Raw genomic sequence first — 17,619 nt, forward strand, 5'->3', positions numbered from 1 at the left:
TTTTAATCGGATTCCTGTGTGTATAAACATTTGTGTCTCTTCATCTATGTTTCTTGTGTTTTTTCTTTGCCTTTTTTTCTTCTGTTTGCTCATTAGCTTGCTTGCTTGCTTGTTTTATCCTATTCCAGTTTTTGTTTTATCTTACTTTATTATTCTTTAGATGCCTAGGTCTGGTTCTGATGCTTGCCCAGTTGATTCAAACTGTGTTTTGCCTTTCTGTGTACCTTGTAATTTTTTAATTAAAGGCAGATATAGTTTACTATGTAAAAATAAACACAGTAGCATGATGCTAGTTAATTGTAAGGAAAGAAAAAGGGAAAGCATTCTACAGTTTTAATTGTTTATTTTTTCTGAGTCTTGAGGTGAACCTATAAACTTTAGTTATTCTCAGTTGTGTCCTTTTTTTTTTTTTTTTCTTTTTTAAAATTCTCACCTCCTTAAAATGTACAGGATGCTAGAGCTAGAGGGAGCTGAGGTTAACCCATCTCCCTTAACAGCCACTAAATGAGCACAGGGAAACTGTATGCTGAGTTAAGCCCTGGTAAAATAATTTTTGAGAGCAAACCTCCTTAAGAACAGAAATGTTTGCATTTCCACTCCCTCTAGATCAGCAGTTCTCAACCTCCCTAATGTTACAACCCTTTCATACAGTTCCTCATATTGTGGTCCCCTCCAACCATAAAATTATTGCATTGCTACTTTATGACTGTAATTTGGCTACTGTTACGTAACTGAAGTGTAATATTTGATATGCAGGGTATCTGCTATGTGGTCCCTGTGAAAGGGTCGATAGACACCCCCAAAAGGGTCATGAGCCACAAGCTGAGAACCACTATTACAGAGGAAACGGTAGAAAAAATGTTCTCCCTCCTTCCCTGGGAAATCATGAGAATAAAATTTACAGAGTCTGAGAAGACTTCCCTCCACTCCACATGACTGCATCCTCCCAAGGGTTTACAAATGTCAGGCTAACTTGCAAGGAACCGCCAGCAAGATGTCAATACACTTCCATTTCATAGCCCAGTACTGGTTCTGGCAGTGACAGGGGTCCAGTCTAGTAAGTTGTGAGTCTCTACATTCCTGTCTCTAATTTGGTGGCAGCCCTCCATGTGACTTCACTTCTGGGTGAACTTTTAGTTCCTCAACATGCTCAGCTTCTTACTGGAGTATAACTTATAATCTTCATATATGGTGGGTCTGAATAAAAATAGCCCCATAGGCTAATATATTTGTCTCGGATGCAGCTCTCAGCTCTTTCCAGCACCATTCAAGCCTGTGACCACACTCTCTCTCCTAATGGACTAACCCTCTGAAAATGTAAGCAAGCCCCTAATTAAATGCTTTCTTTTTTAAGAGTTTCCTTGGTCATGGGTATCTTTTCACAGCAAAAGAACAGTGACTAAAGCGCCAAACTTGTCAAAGCGAAAATCAGAAGGCCTACTGGTTTTTTGTTGTTGTGTGCTGGTTTAAGGAGAGGTTCCAACAAAAATGCTAAGTTTCAGTAATAAACCTACAATAGGGAAAGAAAAAAAAAAAAGCAATCTCACCAGAATTCTAATATTATCCCTATCCTTGTCCTTAAATACTTTTAGAATAACGATATTAGATTGTTATCCATCTGACTCAAAAGAAATCTAAGAGGAAAGCACACGCATTGATCAATGTATGTTTTAGAAAGATCGCAAAGAGGGGTTAATTTAGAAGTGTTAGAGATTCAGGCTTGGAACAGTATTGTACAGAAACTCAACCCTTAATGGTGTCTTCAGAAAATAAGCCTTAACTTTGACTCCCCCCCCCCCCCCCCCCAAGGAAGGAGCAGTTCTGCTAGGCCACAGAGGAGGACTTCGCAGCCAACCGATAAAACAGGGCCAGATGAAAGGGGAGGAGGTCCTCCCCAATCAGTGGACTTGGAAAGGGGCAGGGAGGAGATGAGGGAGGGAGGGAGGGAGGGTGGGATTGGAAGGGAATAAGGGAGCGGGATACAGCTGGGATACAGAGTTAATAAAATGTAACTAATAATAATAAACAATAAAAAAAAAGAAGCCTTAAAAAAAAGTCAGGGGCGGGGAGGGGAGGGCTCAGTGGGGAGGGGAGGGACGGGACGGGGGTGGGGCGGGGCGGAGCGAGGCGGGGGCGGGAACACGGACAGGCGCGGCTTGTTTCTCACGTGCTTCAGTGGCTTTCCGGTTTCCTCAAGTTATACTTCTCTCACTTCTAACGTACAATGACTGCACCAAAATTAGACAAAGGAATACAACAGAGAGGCTTTGCAGCGACTCCGTCAGGCCAACCCGGAGTAAAGAGCTTCGCCACCCAAGGCCAAAATCTTAGGCCTCTCCAGCTACGGAGATGGGGCGCCAAAACCCAGGCCCCGCCCTTCCGGCATTAGGCCCGGCCCTCCTTGCCCCGCCTCCTACGCACGCCCCGCCTGCTCACTCAGCCCCTCCCCTCACGCACGCCCCGCCCATACCCGGGTTCCGCTACAATAGTGAACGTTCAAAGCGCCCGAACCCGAACTTACGGACATGGCGAACCAGGTATGGAGGCGCGCTGGGGGCCGGAGCGGAGGAGGGGAGCGCCGGAGTGGGACGCTGCCGCCCGCCGGAGATGGCGAGCGCAAGCCGCAGCGAGGGCAAGGAGGCTTTGTTTCGGCTTCGCGCTTGGAGAGCAGCTTTGCTTTTGCCCTGGTCCGCCCGAGCCGGTGGGAAGAGACCCCGCCCTACTCGCGGGACGGAGTAGTTTGTCCGTGACGCACTCGCAGGATGGCGGAGCTGGAGCACCGGTTGCTCTCAAAACTACCAAGCAAAGTTAATCTCTTCCTTCGGCCTTCGCTTTCTGTGCGCAGCACCATGTGCCTGTTTCTTTAAATCACGTTGTTGACTCTCAGTTCCATCTCCCATTAGCCCAGTGACTTGCAACCTTTATTCTGTCAACACATTTCATAAGCATCAAGTGAACTGATCAAAACCCAACGTTCCGTGGTAAGGAGGGCCTGTACAGAGTGTAATCGCTGATAGCACATTGCTCTAGATGCACGGTGTAAGTTGCATATGGAAATTTAAACTTTTCAGGAACCACATTAAAAATACATAAAATTAGTTCTAATGGTATATTTAACCAGCCTAGTAGTCACAACATTATTTCAACATGTTATCAGTATTTTTAAATTGAAATATTTTTCACTCTTCTAAGCTTTCAAAACTTTACACTTAATAGTCGGTCTCGGGTCCCAATGGCTAATGCATTAGCTAGAGATGGTTGTGGTATTTTTACATATTGCCCATTTGGATATTTCTTAGGATCTTTTACACTGTGCAGTTTTGCACTAGAGTGAGGTTTTATAAGCTATCCCCCCCCAAAAAAAAAAATCATTAGGACACATAGTAATAAACCTGTGATTCCTGAATTACTCGCCAAACCTACAATAGTAGGATTATGCTATTGTTCTTTGCTTGGCTTGCCTTTTGTTGTGTGGGGGATCAAATCCAGGGTATTTAAGGCAAGTGCTCTTCTACTGATCTCCTTCCCTAGCTTGGGACCTGGATTCTGTATTCATTCTTTTATCTTTCTTTCTTTCTTTCTTTCACTTCCTCCCCTTCCGCCTCCCTTCCATCTTCTACAGTTTTTAAATGTTTATTGTATGTGCCTGTGTGTATTTATATGCACCACATGCGTGCAGGAGCCTTGAGAAGCAAGAAGAAAGTACAGGTCCTGTGGAACTGGAGTTACAAGAAGTTGTGAGCACGTAGTTGCTGAGCAATGAACCTGGAGCCCTCCGCAGGAGCAGCAAGTGCTCTTAACCACTCGGCCATCTCTTCATCCCTTCATTTAAACACACACACATTGTTTTGGTCGGTGGTAGTGGTGGGGTTTGAAGCGAAGATTTGATATGGGATCTCTCTGTGTAGCCCTGGCTTTCCTAGAATTTAGACCAGGCTGGCCCCAAACTTACAGAGAGCCACTTGCCTCTGCCTGTAAGTGCTGTGACTAAAGGTCTGCCTCGCTATGCCTGGCCCTTTGATTATCTATGTTTAACTATATTATTTATATGAAACCTAAAAACCTTTCTCCATTTTACATTGAGGAAACACGTCTTTCTGTGTTGTTCACTTTATTTCTATTTCTTTAGTTTTGCCTGTGTCTGAATTTGCAGTGTGTATGAGTGTGTTTATGCATGTTCAAATGTGGACACTTGGAGTCTGAGGCTGACATCAGAGGGTCTCCTTGCAGTTGCTCTCCACCATATGTATTGAATCAGGATCTTCACTTGAACACAGAGATCGCCAGTACAGTTGCTTTAGTCAGCTGACTTGCTCTGAGGATCCCACCCCTGCTGTTTGAGTGCTGGAGTTACAGACAGGCCACTACCTCCAGGTGTGGTGCTGGGGATTCGAACTCTGATCCTCAGGCCTGCATGGCCAGCGCTTTGCTCACTGAGCCATCTCCCCAGCCCTGGTACACTCATCATCATCTGAATTGACCATGAAGTAATTATAACTTAGGAGGGTAAATGTTTACTCCCTTTTCCCCCACTTCAGGTGATCAGGTGCAAGGCTGCAGTCGCCTGGGAGGCTGGAAAGCCTCTCTCCATAGAGGAAGTAGAAGTGGCACCTCCAAAGGCTCATGAAGTTCGAATTAAGGTAACATTATGGCCAAGGTACTAGTGGAAAAGGCTCATGGGTTAGGCCTCTGGATAGAAGAGTAGACCTGAGGGCCACAGAGGATAAACCCCAAAGGGCAGTGTCAAGGAGAAGGCGTTGGAAGCCTTCCAGCTGCAGAATCTAGAAATCCTCCTCCCACTTGTCCTCCCTCATAGCAGTCCTTTCCATCTTTTTGTATTTGCTCTGAAGCTGAGAAGCCAAACCTATGGATTAGCAGGTAACCACAGTATAACATTTTATAGTTTGGGTTTATGGTGGCTTTGTATGATCCTCCCCTTTCTGCTAATCCCATAACTCACAAAGCATGGTGTAGCATTAGAAACAAAGAGTAGACATAGTCTTCAGTTTTGCTTGGTTTATTAGAGCAATAAAAAAGTGAAGTTCCCTTGCCTAGAGAGCTTTAAAATCTTCTGCCCCTGATGGACAAGGCCAGGGTCCAGTGGATTCATTAGTCCCCTGCTCCTCTCCCTCCACCATGGCTAAGAAGACACCCTAGGGAGAGGCAGAAGGCAGCATTCTCGAGAGACCTTTGACACCTTGGCGTCTCTAAAACTTTTGTTTTTGCTCTCTGCTTTCTGCTTGTGTTTATGATACAAAACTAATGCTTTAAAGTCATACCCATTGCATGTGTCTGTTTCGTAACATTCTGGAACAATGCTTCCTTCAAGGAAAGGAGACATGGTTCTTTTTTATCGTCGAGCCATTACTGTGCACACTAGCCAGTGTCCCAGGGTTCACATGCATCCAGTTGAGAAGCACAAAACCTTTTCAAGGTCCTTTTCAGCCAAGAGCTAAGAATCTGAAATGTTATGATACTTTATGTATTTCTGTTCATGCTCAGGAACTGGGCTGATTGTGCTTTTGCCAGTAAAGAAGGCAGTTTGACCTAGATAGACTAAGATGAGTAGGATGGCCAGTGACAGCTTCATCCCCGGAAAACTGCTGGCTTACAGCTAAGAGTGGATGCATAGGACAGGAGCAGCAAAGCATAAAGACAAACATGGCCTTGCCTTGAATTGCTTTGTTTCTTCAATGCTTATGTTTATATGCTACCTAAGCATAAACATAAAACTCATACATGAGTTTATATGCGCCACACGCATGCAGGAACCTGAGGAGACTGGAGAGCATTGGAACCTTTGTGAACTGCCTGATGTGGGTGCTGAAAACCCAAAACTGGGTCATCTACAAGAGCAGTAAGTGCTCTTAATCACTGAGCCATCTTTTCAGCCCCCAGATATGATTCTTAGATGGCAGAGAGAGTTCAATGAAAGACTTGTTTGAATAGAAATTGTGTATGTTAGTGGAAAGGACTCGTTTCCACTAACAAAAGCACAGGCCAGTCAGGCATCTCTCTGAAATAATGTCTTCTTAGGCATCATGGTCCCCAAGTTCAGAAGCCAGCAGTGAGATGGCCCCAGCTGTTTCCACCCTCTTGACAACAGAAGGCACAGTGCTGGTGAAGCCACCAGCTTTACCTCTACTGGCTCCCATTGCACCAGAAAGGAAAATAGCGGTGCCACACCTCCTTACATATAAATGCACCACTGTTCTCATTACCAGCACCAAGTCCACAGAGTCTAAGGATGCCATGGGTGGTAAGCACGCTAGTTCAGGAGAAGTGAACCTATCAAAGAAATGTATCTACAATGAAGCCCTGAAGCACGGTGCCTTTTACTCGACTTACATCTCTGGCTGAGTGCACGTACTTACATGCTTTTCTGAAATTCCCGATAGATCATTGCCACTGCTGTTTGCCACACTGATGCCTATACCTTGAGTGGAGCTGATCCTGAGGGATGTTTCCCGGTGATCTTGGGACATGAAGGTGCTGGAATTGTGGAAAGCGTTGGTGAAGGGGTCACAAAGCTGAAGGCAGGTAAGGAAGGCATTTAAAGCACTGTGATGGTTTTGGCTTGTTTCTGTAGGGATGTTACATCGATTTATTTACAACTATACAGTAGTCAAGGTTAGTTTCACGCCTTATCTTGGAAGAACAAGTATTTGTGTTGATTTTTCCTCTGATTTTGCAGGCTGCTTTTCACTTGAAACTTTTAAATACATTATCAAAAGCAAATTTGGCAAGTTAAGTGTCAATTTTTAGAGATGCATCAATGAGTTGATGTTTTTCAAGCACATTGTTATCCTCCAATAATTTAGAGTTTCATTTTTAGATCAAGAACTTTGAAGCGTACTTTTTTGTGCATGGCTGGTCAGTGACTAAACCATGCTCTTTAGATAGTGTTTCTCAGCCTTGAGGTTGTTTCTTCCAGAGTGTGTCAGCTGATGAGAGTAAGAGGCCTGCTGTGTTCACTTAGAGCACTGGTTCGCAATCTTCCTAGTGCTGCCACACTTAATGCAGCTCTGATGTTACTGTCACCCTGACACATAAAAGTGTTTCACTGCTACCTCATAACTGTAACTTTTCTACTGTTACCTTAATGTAAATAATTGATATGCAACCCCTGTGTAAGGGTCATTCAACCCCTAAAGGGGTCACGACCCACATGTTGAGAACCACTGACTTAAAGCCAGCTACACCATTCAGGATAATAACTTCACATTTGCTTCTCAGGTGATACTGTCATCCCACTTTACATCCCACAGTGTGGAGAGTGCAAATTTTGCCTGAATCCTAAAACAAACCTTTGCCAGAAAATAAGGTTAGTATCTTTTGATATGTTTTAATGTATTATATAGCTCTTTAAAAAAAAAATTTAGAGTGTGTGCCTGTGTGTGTGCGCGCGCGCCTGTGTCTGTGATACCTGCAAGGGCCACAGCAGGACATCAATGAGATTCACTCTCACCTACTTCCCCACCCACCTTCAGGTGCATTGTGTGACAGTTTTCCTGGAGAGACACAACATGTCTATTCATTCCAGATAGGAAGCCCACCACAGACTAAAGTACAGGTAGCACCTAATCCAGCTTGGTGAACCATGAACCATTTTATTGGGATTGCTTACAGGAAGGTGGGTGAGGGTTTACTTAAAGGAACAGAAATACTCAAAAACAGCCACATCAGCTTGTGCTTACTTACTGCACCAAGGTCATCTCAAATGGCCTTCAAGAAATTAAATCAGGCCAGTTGGAGGGTCCACAGCACTGAAGCTGTAGCAATTTTATTGAGAGCAATCAGGCATTTTATACCTTTATCAGAAACAATATACTGGCAATTGCCATTATACAATGTAGTTGAAAGCTATATAAGGAACACAAGATTAATATCTAAGATCAGTTGTTCCCTGAAGCTTCCATGCTTCCTTGACTACTACGGAAACATACAGAGAAACATTCAATACCTGAGGGAGTGCATAGGTCTCTCAGGAACTGGAAGGCATGTTGTGCTTCAGGAGCCATGAACTCTAATCTAAAAAACACCTAACATATTTCTCCCAGGACTGCTAGGCCAAGCCACCTCCATGGTTCCCTGCAGCTACAGACCGCTCAACAAGTTAGAGAGAGTCCTTTCCAAGTGACTCTAACCTAAACCTCTTCCAGACAGCTGCTCTGGTCTCAGAGGGTTCTTTGCAGTTCAGCTCTCTTATCTCAGGAGGACTCTCAGCTTTTATTGATTACTGTGGCAGGGAGAGGCCTAGTGAATCTGGCCAGTTTCAGGGACTTCCTGGTGCTCTTTTGAGTTGCTTACCTTCCTGCCTAAGGAGTTTCTCTGTAGAAAGAAATGTTTCAATCTTACAGAAAACTGTTACAAGTTCCCCACCGCATACCTTTGAGCCAGGGTCTCTTGCTCAAACTGAAGCTCTCCATTTCAGCTGTGTGGCTGGCCTGCAAGCTCCAGTGTGAGCCTGGCTCTGTTCCTCCTTCCCTCAGCACTAGGGTTAAGCATATGGGGTCATGCCTGGTGTTTCACATGGGCTCTGCACTGTGAACTCAGGTTCATGACTTGCACAGTAAGTGCTTTTAACTGCTGAATCACCTCCCCCACCCTCTTTTAATACAGCCTTATAATAAGAGATCTCATTAGCACAAACTATAGTGCCAGAGAGATGGCTCCATGATTTTAAAAACACTTATGCAAGCTGCTTTTCCAGAGGACCCAGGTTTGATTCCTAACACTGACATGGTAACACACAACCATCTGTAACTCCAGTGCCACGGAAATTGATGCCCTCTCAGGGCACCAGGCACACACATTTTGTACACACATGCAAAACACCTGTACACATACAAAAAAAAGGTAAGATCTCAGCAAGTAATTGTGTTGTGATTTAAACAGCACATTTTACAGGAGTTACTTAATTTTGTCTTTAAGGCCTTACTATCACTGTTACTAAGCTCTGTCTTTTCAAGGATGAGAAAATTAAGACTCAGAAATCTCAAAGTTTGCCCAGTATCGCCAGCCATTAAGATATAAAACAGAAGCTTGTTATCAGGCATGGTAGCCCACACCTTTAATCTCAACACTCAGGAAATAGAGGCAGGAGGATTACAAATTTGAAGCCAGCCCAGACTACAGATAAACAGCCTTGTTTCAAAGAGCTAAACAGGGGAGTGGGGGGGAGGAGTCAAATTTTCTGACTACATTCTCTTCCTGTAACAGCTTAATTTGGAAGGAAAGATGTGTTTGGTTTTTGTTTGTTTGTTTGTTTGTTTTTTTTAAGTGAAATGAAGTCCTTATGAGATGTTTTACCGTCTGCCAAATCAGAATAATAAAAGTTACCATATAAGGGAAATGTGAAGCCTATAGGGCATAACAATCCCCTTGATGCAGAAAGGGTGGTTCTGTTGTAAGGTATGTCACACCACTTGAGGACCCTCTGAGGCCATGTAGATCTTGTTGGTCGCCTTTTTTATTGAGGTAGAACATACATCAATACAGTACTCATGGTGTGCAAAGAGTAAATGTGCAGCCCAGTGAGGGTTTACCCTCACACACACCTCCTGGGCAGACCCTTCTGCAGATGCAGCCAGAGAACCCCACCAACCAGCACCCCTTTGTGCCCCACATGTCCCTTCCACATTAGTACCTAATTCCTTCAGAGGTCCCTAGAATCCTGGTAGCTTTCCCTGGAGAACTTCGTAGTTTGATCAGGAGGCGTCTGCTGTCAAGTGTCTTCCGTTCGTGTCTCTGAGCAGTGTCCACGTTGCTATGTGCATGTCTGCTTTTATGTTGCTCTGTCATACTCCACTCCAAACACCAGTGTTTGTTCACTTGCCTGGTGGTGAACTCCTTCATTGTTTTGGGTTGGGTGTGTGCGCTGCTTTCCCTTGGTGGCTTCCTGGGATTTGGTCAGCAAAGGTGTGAGATGTACACGTGCACAGCTCTCCGTTTGTGTATTTACTTGTAGACATTTCAAAGGGCTTATCTGAGTGTTAATTGGGTTACTGTGTTTATTGGAAAGGATGAATGTTGGGGCTGAGAAGGGGGCTCAGGTGGGAAAATTCAGATCCCCAGAAACCACTGCAGAGGCCAGGAGCTGGCTGCAGAGGCCCAAGTGTGCGATCCCAGCGTGCCCCTCAAGAAACTGGAAGAGGAGACACAACAGTCCAGAAGCTCAACTCACTCAGCCTGGTTAACACAGTAGCAAAGAGACCCTGTCTCAAACACAGTCGAGAGGCAACGAAAGTAATGTTATGGTTGGGGTCACTACAACATGAGGAAGTGTATTAAAGGCTGCAGCATTAGGAAGGTTGTAAGCCACTGCATTAAAAGTTAGGGTTTGGTTTTTGTTTTGTTTTGGTGTTGTTTTATGATACTTTTCTGAGTATTTGTTGGTCATCATTTTTAAAACTGGTATTTTTCTTTCCTCTAAAGCTAAGGAAATGAGTCTTGCTTTCCATTTTTCGTTTTCCTTTTTCTTCTTCTCCAGAGTCACTCAGGGGAAAGGACTGATGCCAGACGGTACTAGCAGATTTACCTGCAGAGGGAAGCCTGTCTTTCATTTCATGGGAACCAGCACATTTTCCGAGTATACAGTTGTGGCTGACATCTCTGTTGCTAAAATTGATCCTTTGGCACCTTTGGATAAAGTCTGCCTTCTTGGTTGTGGCATTTCAACTGGCTACGGTGCTGCTGTGAACACTGCCAAGGTAAGGACTGGGATCCTATGGCTGGCTGGTAAGGGTGGGACTCCTAGTGGGGTACTTACAGACTGTCTTTGATTGTAGGTGGAGCCTGGTTCTACCTGTGCCGTCTTTGGCCTGGGAGGAGTTGGATTGGCAGTGATCATGGGCTGTAAAGTGGCTGGTGCATCCCGGATCATTGGTGTCGATATCAATAAAGATAAATTCGAAAAGGCCAAAGAATTTGGAGCCTCTGAATGTGTTAACCCCCAGGATTTCAGTAAACCCATCCAGGAAGTACTCATCGAGATGACGGATGGTGGAGTGGACTACTCCTTTGAGTGTATTGGCAACGTAAAGATCATGGTGAGCATGTGTGCCTTCATTCTTTCTGTGCTTAGAGTTCTTTTTTAAAGTGCACCTTCCTTAAGTGTAAAGTTTAAGTTTTAGAAGGAAGCTTTAATAGGACTTAATTTTAAAGAGAGCAGGGGATGGAAACAGCTGCTTGTACTACTTAGAACTACTTGAATGGGAAATGATAGAAGAAGGGCTCAGGGAAAGATGAACAGAAAAAAATGTTTCTTTGCCTTTGAGTGCACATTGACTGCTTATCTCATGAAATGAAAAGTTAGGCATGAGCTTGGAATCAGATATGCACGCACGTCCCTGACAGAGTGTCCTGATGCAGTCTTCAACAGCATGTGGCTAACATTTTTTTTATTTGTTTGTGGGTCTGAGTGGTTTGCCCACATGTATGTATGTGTACCACATGTGTGCCTGATGCTTACAAATCGAGAAGAGGGCATTGCACCCTGGAGAGCTGGAGTTAAGGAGCCACCTTATGGATGCTGGGATCCAAACCCCAGTCTTCTGTAAGAGCAGAAAGTGCTGTTAACTGCTGAGCCATCTCTCCAACACTGAAATCTTCAGTTTTAGTTTTGAGTTGGCGTTTACTTGTATTTCTAAACTGATCTCTTAAAAGCATAAAACTTGTACATTTTGTTGGATTACCTGGTAATAATCAATCCCTAGAGTACTGTTTCCATGTGGCTAAGCATATTTATCATCTTTTATGGGGGAAACTTTCAAGATCATGTAGCTTTGTTAAGTAGCAGTAAACACGGGTCTGCTCCATTCTTGTTTGGCCAGAGTCCCCAGTTCTACCTGATCCACTCCATCAGTCTCTTCGTACCTCTCAGGAAGGAGTTTTTCTGGCAAAGAGAGTTTATGTTAGAGAGGAGTTATTCCTAGGAAGCTTAGCTTAAAGTTGGTGATGAGACCACCATGTGTGATATTGGGATGCTTCATGATGTACTGGCATGTCTTCAATTTGCTCACCTGCGATGTGTCCTCCCTGCCTGACAGTCTGACTTGGGAGATGAGCATGATTTGGTTGTGAGGACTGGGTGTTGACTTTTAGAAGTGGTGCCATGAAAATGTCTTCTCATCAGGTAAAAAGTACAAACAGCATGGTTCTTCTCATGGTACCCCTGGCTCTAATCCAAACAGTGTTCTAGTCTCATCTAGTCTCTAGTATTTCATTGTCAGGATGAACCTCTAGACTCTCCTCCTGAGCCAGCCTTCCATTGCAGCTCAGTCTGTCTTTGGAGCTGATATGTTCACTCATGCACACAGACTGGATTTGCTGAACCCTTCCTTTCCCGTCCTGTCTTATGAGAACTAATTTGCATCCCAGGGCCTGCACTCTTGAGACCACACTCTCAACAGCTCCTTTCTTACCACCTTGGCCTTCACATTGTCACAGGCTCTTGCAGAGCTGCTGTCATTTGGACCTGCTCCAAGGTTACTGAGCACTGGTAAACATTTTCTTCTCTCCTTTCTCTGTGTGTTTTTCCTTCTGTTCCAGAAACCATTATCCATGCCAGAGTCCAAATCCCCACCTGCGCCATCTTTTTTGTTTGTTTGTTTTTGAGACAGGGTTTCTCTGTGTATTTAGCATTGGCTGTCCTGGACTGGCTTTGTAGACCAGGCCGGCCTGAAACTCACACAGATCTGCCTGCCTGTCTCCCCAAGTGCTAGAATTACAGGCATGAGCCATCCTTAATTGCCTACTCTCCTCCCTTGTCATATAATTCCCTTCTGTTGGAATCAGAATCTCAGAAGCTTGAAAAATCTGTTTAAGCCTTTCTTCCTCATTTGTATTCTCTACTGGCCTTTTCTAATTCTTTCTAGATCGCATTGGGTTTGACCATTGCCACCCCCCCCCAAAAAAAAAAAAACATAGTAAGTGGTTTTCTTTTTCTGTTTTGTTTTACTTTTTGTTGTTCTTTTTCGAGACAGCGTTTCTCTGTCTAGCCTTGGTCGCCCCAGAGTCACTCTGTTTGCCAGGCTGGCCTCCTTGAGTGCTAGGATTACAGGCATGTGCCACTGCACCCAGCTGTAAGTGGTTTTCTTAACCAATTTTTAATAGCTAATGAGTGAGCCGAGGCTAGAGGGGTGAACAGTTCAGACAGCTCCTGCTCCTTCGCCTATTATGGAGAATTCTAGGAAGTTCCTTTGCAGCCTTTCTGATAACTGTCATTTTTACTGGAATGAGTCGATGTGTGTAGTTTTAAGTCACGCTAGTGACTAGCGATGCTGAACAGCTTTTCTTGTGTCTGTTTGCTGTCTGTGTCTGATTTTGAGAAATATCTTTTTATATCCCTTGCCCAGGCGGTTTGGCTGTTTGTTATTGTTAGGTTTTTAGGATCTTGTAAATTCTGGGTGTCAGCCCATTGTCAGATGCATGGCTTACAAATGGTCTGTGTGCTTCCGGTGCACTCTTGTTTTCCAGTGCTTAGCTTAGTCCTTTTGTTTGCTGTGCTCCCATCTGTGTATTTCTGCTTTGCTTCCTAAGTTAAGATCTAATCCAAAAAACAGCTCCCTGTTCAATGGCTGTAAGTATTTCCCTTATGTTTTCTTCCGGTAGTTTGATCTTATATTCAAGACCGTTAGTAGTTGATTTTTTTATAACTCATGAGAAAGAAATGGTCTAGATCCATTCATATGCATTGTGCATATAGGATTTAAAATTAAAATAGAAAGCAAATAAAATCTTTAGATTTGTTTATTTTAATGCTGGGGTTAATTTTTAAAGATACTTGTTAAAATATAATTGCTCAATAAAATTAAAATTACTAAACATTAAGTTTGGATATTTGTTGCTCTTTCTTTAAAAGGCTCTGTGTTGCCTCTGCTCTGCTAGAGGTTTCTAGGGAAGAGGGCATTCTCAGTGTGGTTCATACATTATCGCTGTGCTTGCAGAGAGCAGCCCTTGAGGCAGCCCACAAAGGCTGGGGCGTCAGTGTGGTGGTTGGTGTAGCCGCTTCAGGTGAAGAAATCTCCACTCGTCCATTCCAGCTGGTGACAGGACGCACATGGAAAGGGACTGCCTTTGGAGGTAACACGGTGATCAATAGATTTTCTCTACCCTCTTTCCATTGTCATAATTTAAATCCCAGTCTCATTTTCTTATATTAACACAAATCATCACAGGTTATCTGTGTTATGAATTGTTTCATGAAAGACTTGAGGCCCTCAGAATCAGCCAGTGTTGACTGCTGGTACTGGGGAGACATTCAGCTTCTTCTGAAGTTTAGACCCAAACATACAGTACACATAGACCCAAACATACGATACACACAGAACAAAACATACAGTACACACAGAGCCAAACATATGATACACAAGGACCCAGACATACGATAAACACAGAACCAAACATGTAGTACACACAGAACCACACAATACAATACAATACAATACAATACAATACAATACAATACAATACAATACAATACAATACAATACTGCTTTCAACAGTAGAACAAGAGCCACGTGTGGCGGCACATGCCTTTAATCCTAGCACTTGAGCAGAGGCAGGCTCTTGAAAGGCAGAGGCAGATTCAAGGCCAGCCTGGGCTACATAATGCCTTGGGATAAAAAAAGAGAGAAAGGGAGAAAGAAAAGAAAGGAAAGAAAAAAAGAGGAAGTTAATAACCAAGAAATTGGGGTCCGGCTGAGTAAGCTGTGCCCAGGGCTTTATGTCTAGGTTTCATAGTTACCATTTTTACGCCTTTCTTAGAGAATGCAGCTACCACTTGGTATGATTAGGCTTCTTTCCAAATAATCCTGGTTTCAATAATAACCAGTACTAAGTCCTAAACTAAAATATTGACAAAACATTTTAGCAAAATTAAAAGGCTGTCCCCTGATCATTTTCCCCTAGTGTAACCCTAAGCGGCATCTAATCATTTGACATTAATTGAACTATAGATCGAAATTTGGAGAGTCTTTTTGTGGTGCTCAGCTGGAGAGAAGATACTAAAACCTATCTCATAGCCCAACTTTTTGTAAATCTTATAAGATTTCAGAAAAACTAAAGGGACATCCCAGGTGTTTTGGATGGTCCCATACTATGTTTTAAACAAGTTCTTTAAAGCCCATAAGAAAAGCTTTGAAAAGTATACTAAAAGGGGGACATGACCAAAATTCTCTTTTGTGATATACTGTTTACCTTAGATGCTGTCAGTCTAACTCTGGTTTCTATTGTCCTAGACTATTTAACTGGCACATGCTGCACATGCTGGCGAGGCAGGTGCTCTCTAATAGAATTATACTGCAACTTATTTACTTATTTGTTTTTGAGACACAGTTGACCAGATTGGCCTTGAACTTAAAATCCTTCCTACATCAGCCTCTACTGTAGCTGGCTTTTCTGGCCTGTGCCATCAGGCCCAAGTGTTTATTAACCCTACTATAAGAAAAGAACAGTAACTCTAAAATGTTTGCTTTTTCACAGCTAAGGATGTCTGATTCTTCTTCACAACAGTTTCAGAATGCCTCATTCCCCTTGCATTCTTCTTAATCTATAACTGCCTCTGTGTCACCCGGGACATGAGTCAGCATACTGTAGAAACTTGTTGCATAAGTTTTCCATAAGAATGTGATTTCTTTTAGGATGGAAGAGTGTAGAGAGTGTCCCAAAGCTGGTGTCTGAATATATGTCCAAAAAGATAAAAGTTGATGAATTTGTGACTGGCAATCTGTCCTTCGATCAAATTAACAAAGCCTTTGAGCTGATGCACTCGGGGAAAAGGTGAGTTTTCAGTTCAGCTTCATATTACAGAATCAATAATGATTTGACACTTAGGAAGGGAGGGAGGATAAAAACAAAGAGGTCAGTGGCCGTAAAAGTTCACCATTCAGGGACCATAAGATGGATCAGAGGGAGAAGGTGCCTGCTGCCAAGCCTGATGACCTCAGTTTGATTCCCACATGGTAGAACAGAAGTGACCTCCATAGGCATGCCAGGGCATGTGCACACCCAAAGACAAACACATCCGCGCAGACACACACACATACAATTCTTTTTAGTTCATCTTTGAAGTTTTACTCATATTGCTTTCCTCTCCCAGCATTCGGACTGTTCTAAAGATGTAAATACTGAAGAGAACACTGTCCATCCTGTACGTTTTCCTGTGAGTGGATAGGAACAGACTGACAGAAGATTTGCAAACTAACCGTCTTCAAAAACTACTAGAAGGAATGGCTCTAATCAAGGCTCTAATCAAGGACAAGGCATTAAATAGTCATGTTGGTTTTCTGAACTCTCCACATAAATAATTGCTCCTCATCAAGGAATATTTTAACATAATAAAAATATTTTCTGCATTTATGTATAAGTTGAACATCCTGTGCTTTTTAGGCTGCCCAGTAGTGCTGACCCAAAAGAAAGGCTGATTTTTAATTCATCCACATAGGTTTTGAGATCAGAACATTCTTTGCAAATACCTTTTAGAAAATGGATACTACCATGTATTCAGTAAATTTTTGTTAAGTTTTGTTGGCATAATTTTATTGTGCACTGTGTAAAGATTATCGTTGTATTATTCAAATGATGATTTCTCTGTCCTCACATCTGGTTGTAATCCAGGCACAATATTATTGTACTGCTTATTCTAAGAATCTCCTGTCTCAAATTTGTGTAAACATTTCCCCCCCATTTATTCTCTGATTTGTCAGTAAAACTGATCAGCCAATAACTGAGCAGTATTGATAAGGCTGGACTTCTGTTTCCAGCAAGGGGAGGAGTTAAGGGATTCAGCCAATGAGCAGAGGTCCAGGAGAGAGGATGAGAAAACAGCTGGAGCAGACAAAGCCATAAAATGCAAGCTTCTTGGGGATTTACAGTGGGAGGCAGGTAGATTAGCTTAGAGGATAAATTTAGACTGGTACTGCTCAGTTATTGTGCATAAAAAAAAATGCTGAATAAAACTTAAGTCTCTGTCTCAATTATTTGGGGCTAGCTGGGTTAGATAAAAATTACCAACTTTAAATTTCATGTGTTAAAATTTAGGCAGCTATCCTGATAATAAATGCATACTGTCATGACAACAAACCAAGTAGCCAGGTGAACCAGCCATGCCCACTCCGTGGGACTGCCTTTGGTAGAATTTTGAGAACAGTGCTGTGGACTCTCAATCAACTGAACGCTGACAGTTCCACAAGTGTGAGGTAAATGTGCTCATGCTTCTTGCAAGTAGGGGACATGCAGACTGCACAACAGGATGACCTCCCACTTAGAGAATCAGTAACTTCCCCAGCAGCCTGAAACAAGAGGCTGTGCTCTGATCGCCACAGAGCAGTGCTCAGAAGCGTGACTGTTCTCTCAGCTCTCAAATACTGATTTAAGTTTAAACAGAGCCTGAATTCCCTAGTGACAGACCCAGCTACTGATAATACAAATTCCTTCATTGTCGTATAAACTGTTGCTTTGACAGTACAGAAAGGTGTAATTTGTCCCTTTGGCCATGCAGTTCAAATGAGATCCCTGGTGTCATGGTCATATACTTCTTTCAAAAACCATAGTGCAAACAGGCTCACAAGTTCTTGAAAACAGCATCTTTGGCTTGTCACTGGAAGCCGGGTAGAG

The 17,619-nt window shown here is 43.2% G+C and overlaps 1 protein-coding gene across 1 annotated transcript; it reads left to right on the plus strand.

Annotated features, from left to right (window-relative positions):
• The first annotated feature begins 2,442 nt into the window (after positions 1–2,442).
• On the plus strand, positions 2,443–16,961 carry LOC129691920 (alcohol dehydrogenase class-3). The gene is made up of 9 exons (XM_055628102.1): positions 2,443–2,537; positions 4,539–4,640; positions 6,399–6,540; positions 7,237–7,324; positions 10,493–10,712; positions 10,791–11,051; positions 13,950–14,085; positions 15,645–15,783; positions 16,103–16,961. Exons 1-9 carry the CDS (start codon positions 2,526–2,528, stop codon positions 16,125–16,127), a joined length of 1,125 nt encoding a protein of 374 aa, XP_055484077.1. The 5' UTR covers positions 2,443–2,525; the 3' UTR covers positions 16,128–16,961.
• The last annotated feature ends 658 nt before the right edge of the window (positions 16,962–17,619 follow it).

Source organism: Psammomys obesus, unplaced genomic scaffold, assembly GCF_907164565.1.
Source record: "Psammomys obesus unplaced genomic scaffold, mPsaObe1.curated_primary_1811, whole genome shotgun sequence".
NCBI lineage: Eukaryota > Metazoa > Chordata > Mammalia > Rodentia > Muridae > Psammomys > Psammomys obesus.